The 7,500-nt window shown below is 46.5% G+C and overlaps 1 protein-coding gene across 5 annotated transcripts in view; it reads right to left on the reverse strand.

Annotated features, from left to right (window-relative positions):
• The window catches only part of LOC135818012 (glycogen debranching enzyme-like), a 117,531-nt gene that overhangs the window by 77,106 nt on the left and 32,925 nt on the right, over positions 1-7,500 (reverse strand). Inside the window, exons 22-26 of one of the 5 annotated variants that reach the window (XM_065331335.1) lie at positions 7,260-7,474; positions 6,086-6,183; positions 5,234-5,321; positions 4,894-5,094; positions 2,862-3,939 (exon numbers count right to left, since the gene is read on the reverse strand). The exons of the other annotated variants lie outside the window; for them this stretch is intronic. Of the exons in view, the coding sequence (XP_065187407.1) occupies positions 3,889-3,939; positions 4,894-5,094; positions 5,234-5,321; positions 6,086-6,183; positions 7,260-7,474 (653 nt within the window). The 3' untranslated portion in view covers positions 2,862-3,888. Of the gene's footprint in view, positions 1-2,861; positions 3,940-4,893; positions 5,095-5,233; positions 5,322-6,085; positions 6,184-7,259; positions 7,475-7,500 lie in introns of those variants that run through there. 5 annotated transcript variants of the gene reach the window in all.

Raw genomic sequence — 7,500 nt, forward strand, 5'->3', positions numbered from 1 at the left:
GGGAGAATGAAATCGAAGACACCACTGCAGCAGTGAGAATGAAATCGAAGACACCACTGCAGCAGTGGTGTCTTCGATTTCATTCTCCCGAGTCAAGCTCCGTATGAAGACATCCAAGAAGAAGATTGCCTGATGAGTCCAGCGGGGACGAAACGTACGTCGCAATCGAGCTATGTCGTTGCTGTGTCATCATCTATGTGCCATGCGCTACTTGATGTACCAGCCTGCTATGCCGGATACCGCCAGCCATGCATCGACCAGGCGCCAGGCGCGAACTGATGGTGGTGGTGGTGAGAAGGAGAGCTCAGTGCCAGAACTTTGCAGCCTAGAGAGCGTGTGTGCGCAGGCGTGTGTTTACCGCCATATTGCCAGGTGTGTCTTTACCACCATATTTATCAACCATAAGTACAGCTGCAGTGGTGTCTTCGATTTCATTCTCCCAAATAGAAAGGTGTTAGAAATAACATCAAGAGTGCCAGCAACAATGTGAGAATAAAGATTTGAAACAACGACGACGACGACGACGACCACGACGACCACGACCACGACAGCGACAGCAACAGCAGCAGCAGCAGCAGCAACAACAACAACTTCTAGCTGCCCTCCGCACTCAGTTGCAAGCACAGCACTGGGGTATCACCTACGGCTATGATCAAGAGTTCATAACTCCCAGGTTAGGTGTTATGTACTCTTGCTATGATCAAGAGTTCATAACTCCCAAATAATCGGAACTCCTCCTCCCAAATGAACTCTTGCTATGATTTATTTATATTTATATTTATTACATCTCAAGACTGGGTGGAAACACCGGCCAATATTAAGAGAGTGGGTGATTGCCAACCACGGCGAAAAATAAAAGTAAGGAGAGGGAAACAAAACAGTAGCAAATCAAAAGCAACAACAACTCAATGAGGAAAGGGAATGTCAAATAAAAACAGTGAAAAGCAACAGAGACGCAAAGGACATGTGGATAACGAGCTACTTATGTCGTAGTAAATAAGAGGCGGCACGGATCTTGAACAGGCGGAGTGAGACCATATCCTTAACTTCTCTGGGCAGAGTGAGCCAAACAGAAAAAGCAATGAAGAGAGGGGAGCGCAAAAGAGTGGACGAGTTACACTTGGGAAGCACGAGCGAGTCCCTACAGTTCTTAGAGAAGAGAACCAATTAAAACACATGAGATGAGGTGGGCACAACTCAAGCTTAAGAATGGACAAGAGCAGCCAGGTGTGCACTGCGTCTATGTAATAACACTGATAACGGAGTTGTGTGCGCGAGTTTATAAAGAGCGGATGATGAGAGCATGCCGGGTTGACGGAGGAGAATTTTAAAGGATTTTCTTGTGGTGTATTTCAAGCTTTGCAGCAGCAGACGAGGACAATCCAGCCCAAGACATATCGGCATCATAGTAATCGAATACTGGGCGAAGATACCATCTCTCAACGGAAGTGTCCTTGCTGGTGTCTGTATGGCTCGGCTGAAGAGCGCGTGGTTGGGATGAGTTGGGAATGCAATGAACTGGGCGAAGATAGACTGAATAAAAAAGAAGCTTGCAAGAGATTGGGAGGTAGGAGCAGTTGTTGTTGTTGTTGTTGTTGTTGTTGTTGTTGTTGTTGTTGTTGTTGTTGTTGTTGTTGTTGTTGTTGTTGCTGCTGCTGCTGCTGCTGCTGCTGCTGCTGCTGCTGCTGCTGCTGCTGCTGCTGCTGCTGCTGCTGTTGTTGTTGTGTTGTTGTTGTTGTTGTTGTTGTTGTTGTTGTTGTTTATATATTTTACATCGCAAGGCAAACGGGCAGTTCTGCCCAATATTATGGAAGCGATGACAACCAGTAAGAAGAGTCAGAAATGAAGAGAAAAATAAATGAAAATAAAAATACGAAAATGGAAGTAGCAATGAGGGGAGGCAGGGTCAAGACGAGCAGAAAAAATGGATCTCAAATTTACAAGTCGGGTCATCGTAGCATGATTCTATCGAGCCTCATCAGCAGGTTACGAAAGCCATTACATTAAACCGAAGTAAAATACGCGTAGCATGCGTTTGAATTCACGGACAGATACAGTGGGGGGGGGGGGGGGAGAGAATTCCTAAGGATTTGCTTGATTTTTGACAGATATATTCGATGTGGGGCACCCAAGAGAGTGCAGAGTCAATTACAATGCCAAGGTGTTTGTGAGAAGACACTATGTCAATTGGATTTGGAAAATTGAAAATAGTATCAAGAGTGCATAAACTGTTTATGGACTCTTGATGATCTGTCTCTGCGGGAATTTGCGGAAAAAACTCTCGAAAACTTGCGCAAGAAATTGCGGCAGAAAACAACAAAAAAATGCGACGAAAAGTGCGGAATGATGCAGAACTTGCCAGGAATTCGCGGAATTATTTGCAGAAAAATGCAGATTTGGGCCAAATCACGAAATTTGTTGCATCGTATATCTACTCCGGAGTAGTACTAGTCATACTGTGCAAATAACCTACAGGATCATGGAAAGCACTGTGTGAAAAGTGCATGAAACATGTGAGATATAGTGCAGAAAACAACAAAAACGTGGGAAATCGCGGATTTTGCTGAAAATCGCGGGTTTGGGCCAAAATCGCGAAATTTGTTGCATCCGTGGAATCGCGATTTCCTGGAGGGACAGGATGATATCAAGAGTACATGTTTTCATGTACTCTTGATGATATGCATGATAGGTAACCATGGTAACAGGCTGTGTGAAACAGTGAGTAGTAAAATACCGGTATTTTACTACTCCTGGTGCAGAGAGCATTTTGGTGGCGACTGTATTCCCCCACATGCTCTTTGCGACCATGAAAATAGACACGGCATATCCTCTTTCATCTCCACATTCAGGCATGAGAGGAAGAAGTTGCACAAAAACATTCTAAAGGCGCTGCCCAAATCCATATCCAGATATTGTGCAAAAGCATGCAAGCAAGGTACACATTCATTGCACTCGTATGAGATTTTCTAGCATGCACAACCTCTTGCCAGTACTGTGGTGCTATATACGGAATGGATTAGCAAAAAAATGTTATCACAAGATTGCAAAAATGCTTGCTAAACGTGACCGGAAACTGTGAGTAAAAAACAGAACAAGATAATCCTAACATGAATTGAATGTTGAACTCGACGAATTGAATGTGTAGTTAAACGTGGCAAATAAAACTGCTCAAAGACAGCTGGCTGGGATCGTCTTGGACTGCGGGCCAGGGAAGATCCCCTGGAGCTGTGGGCATTGTGGTTTTCTGAGGCAAACGCCCGAAATTAAACGTGTGCAGTCGGTATGAAACGGTTTACATAAATCAGTGCGGCTACTTCAAAAGCGTTATGAACAAATACCATGATGATCTGATCTGATCCGGCCTGGTCTGGGTACTAAAAACAGAAACGACACATAACGGCTAGGTATCTATAAAATAATTCTAAAATGTGGATAGGTGAGTCATGAGATTTGAAAACTAAAAGGGCTACTTTTTCAGCTCTTCATCCAGCAGTTAGTAGATAGCAGTTGTCCTAGAAGTCAGAGGCGGTAATTAGATGTGACTAGAAAGTAGAAAGACATGAGTAACGCTATCATGCACTGTAGCTACAGCGCATGTGCTAATGCTTGGCTTAGTTGGTGTGTTTCAGAGATGACGCCTAGAGTCCCGGTGACAACACTATGTGCAACGGTGGCAACAGCAGCATCGGTAATATGAGAACAGAGGGAGCGACTGATAAGCATGACAAGACAATGGGGGGGGGGGGGGGTCATGTCAGGTGCCCAACACTGTGAGCCGCATCCAGCGCGTCCTCCTCTGAGTGTATCGTAAGGCGACGTGATTTCCGTTCCAGTGTAGAGTGTATATCCGTTAACTGTCGGTCCGCAGTGATTACCCACTTGTAATGATCAATTCGTCATGTCCCGGAGTAATTCCAATAGACAGCTCATTGACCAAGCCTGAAGAGGAAGGATTGCAACACATTGGGCGGCGGTTAAGATGAGCTACCACAAGACTGGATGAGAGCACAAGGTCATCTTCGGCTTCTTTCATGCCACGATAGGCACGACGCTGCTACCGCCCATGCTTCATTGCATGGAGTACACACACACACAGTGTAGCATCCATAACACTGGAGCAGCACAGTGTTTACTTCCAGGACATTTATTTATTTACTTCAGAGCTCTACTACTTCTCCAAGTACGTGCCGTCTCCATAGCAGCCATTTACACATCAGGGTTCCTCAACTCAAACACTCAACACGGTCTCTTCGCTGCATACCGCATTCACGCGCATAAAAGGGCACGCACTTACGTTCGAATACAAGGGCACTTCCACATGTGGAGGCATGAAAGAAAACTCAAGAGCCAAGAGTATATTTTGAAGACTTGAGTATCATACTCGTACTGAAAGACATGCCCTTGTATCCGGAACATTTGTTCCTGGCGAAATGGAAAAAAAGCACTTTTCGCATATAAGGGCATGCACTTGTATGTGGGCGAATATGTAGCGACCCGACTCACTGTCTATTACGTCACTAGTATCACTTAAGCATGCGCAAGAAAATAAAACATCCTCTTTGGCCTCAACGTCTCTGTGTTGTCCGGTTGGCCATTGAAGCCGTCGACTAGGGCTCGACGTTAAACCCCTAAAAATATGGTACGTCACTAAAATAATTAATGTGTTCACCAAGTTTGTTAAATTTGTTCACCGAGGTAAATAGCCATCAATTTTACTGTAGTGCACATTCCCCAATTGTCAGCCGACATACCGATATTTTGCTCGGTTTCACCAGCAAATTCTTTTTCAAATCTCTTTGATTTTTCTTGCAGAATTGCTAGCAAAATCGGGCCATGTCTAGTGTGACCCATCTCTACAGTCCCCTCCCCCCATCCCCTGACACCTCCACTGACCTGCACTGGACAGCTGTCAGTACACTCCGCACCGGCAGCGTTGGTCAGCTCCGCCAGGCCTTGCCACTCGGAGTCCTGCAAGGCGTCCTGGAGAAGAGCTAGGGCACTGCGAACGCTCGCCACAACGTTCTCTGCGGATGGACTGGCCGAGGCAAAATGGTAGCGAGCCCTCAGGAAGAAACCCTTGATCCAAAGCCATTCCTGTTGGCGGAAAACCGCATTAAAAAAGGTAAATCGCACACACACATTATCTTGTTAGCCAATGCCATGTTGTAATCTTGTGATGAAAATTCATGAAGTGCAATACAAACAATTAAAAAAGTTCTTCCACTGCACATACCGGTCCCTGGTGATAATTGAAACCACGCGCAGAGCCTTGGTCGTCTGAGTCCACACCGTTATCGTAAACTCCGTTGTAAGCCCAATCCCTGTACACACACACACACACAGACACACACACACACACACACACACACACACGTTAGCATGCAGTTATCAAGCAATGGTTATCCGGAACGATTACGGAGTCGCAACAGAGGCCGTAATCCAACCATCATCCACGTCAAACACGCCTGTAGACGCTGATTTACTCAGCCCAAGTTTATAGTCCAGCTGTGTCACACATACCTGGTAAGCACAGCCACGCTGCCGATGTATTACCAACCTGTTGCAGTTTCAGGCTATTCTATTCAAGGCTACACAATCTACAGAATACACCGCGGTAGTACGTGTGCAGGCAAGAGTACATGAAACCCAGAGTGAGCAGCGTGTGACCTTTTCCCGCATGGGTGTCTGTCACGGGCAAAATTCCGGGATTACATCATGGTCGGTGTAGATAAGCGGCCGGAAGTGGCGTAGTGCGTACAGCTTAGCTGCAGTTGTGCAGAAAGAGACCTGCTTGAATCCTGCTTGTACGCACTACATCACTAAAACGATGTACAGTAAAACCTGGCAAGGCGACCACTCGGATAAGGCGACCACGTGTCCTAGAAGACCACTGAAACCAGCACCAAGGAATGCTATTTCCAGTCAAAAGACCCTGGATAAGGAGACCACCTGGTAAAAGAGACCAGGTTTTGAAGGTCCCTTGAGCGGTCGTCTTAGACAGGTTTCAATGTACTGGTACTCTGGGTGCAGTGCACCCACGTCACAGCAAACACAATGCAACTACATGCACACGCTAGCGGCTTACTTTGGATCCAGCGTGGCCATACCCTGCGGTCCGTCCAGGATATCCTGTGCATTCTGCAGGGCAATGGCTGCATTGCCAGGTGTGAACAGATCCGGTGCCTACACATGCAGCAGTCACACGGGGGAAAATAGAACAACACCATGGTACGTCAGTAGTCACGAGAGCATCAGTCCTGCACACACAAACTAGAGTACTGCTCAATGAAATCCAGTCACGGCACTCCAGTTTGCGCCTTGCACCATCTCGCAGCCCACTGTTCGCAGGTCTAGGGCTGTGCAACGCCCGGCGGGTACTTGAGTGACGCGACTGGATTTCATTGAGCAGCACTGTATAAAGAAGAAACCCTGCGTTTTAAAAGCGACTGCTGTACTAAAACTGAAGAAGACACAACTTGAGCGAAATGTACCAGTTACGTCACGTGTATCTCATAGTGTAGTCAGAGAGGAGCCACATATTGCACATAGTAAGGGTAAGGTACTAGATGTCAGACAGTGGTAGCAGTGGTTCACCGGCGACGCATATGCGATGTGAACTAAACTAAGACAGCGCGGGCCTGTCGAGTCCTGGTGATACAGTCAGACCATGCTTATCCGGTCCTCTTTTATCCGGATCCCTCGCCATCCAGAAGAAAATAGCCCGTTACAGATTTACAACATGCGTGATGCGTCCAACATAACCGGTGTTCGGTTATCCGGTTCCCTCGCCTACCCGGATATTGTGGAAAACGGATATGTGCTGTTAAGCGAGGTGTGACTGTAGAGACCTCCAAGTCGACTACAGTCCGTTTCAAAACTATAGACGCGTACCTAGGCAAAAACCATTATGCCAGCATCTATACCACATAAAATCTGTGATCATTTTGCGCATGATTTTATCCAAAATTGGGCGTCTGTTATCCAATCGTTTAGAAACTATATGAGAGTAATTGTGGAGCGGACCTGAGCAATATTCCGAAAACTATTCTCAAAAAGTTCCAGCCAAATTTGATATATTTCAAAAACACTGCGCGTCTATAGTTTTGAAATGGACTGTAGGGAAAGCTATATGCAACAGCCACCAATGTATAGCATCATGAAAAGTCCCCAAAATCCCCAGAGTACTGGTACAAGGATTCGCATTGTGTGTGTTGTAGTATGACACCGAGATCGACAGATAGACACACGGCCAGACTCACCACAACCATAGCAATGGGGAAGTTTGGTCGAAGCTGGAAGTCAGCAAAGCGCTGCGTTGCACCAACAGTGTCCTTATAGATCCCGCGGCGGTGAATGTACTCGGCCTCACTGCCCTCACGCTCAACATCGGAGTCAGGCGTGACCGGTATCCAGAAGCGTCGCTCAAAGTTCTTCTTTAGCAGTGCATCCCACTCCGCATATGACATAGTGTTGCCTAAAGAAAGAGAAAGAGAGAGGGAG

Source organism: Sycon ciliatum, chromosome 5, assembly GCF_964019385.1.
Source record: "Sycon ciliatum chromosome 5, ocSycCili1.1, whole genome shotgun sequence".
Lineage (NCBI taxonomy): Eukaryota > Metazoa > Porifera > Calcarea > Leucosolenida > Sycettidae > Sycon > Sycon ciliatum.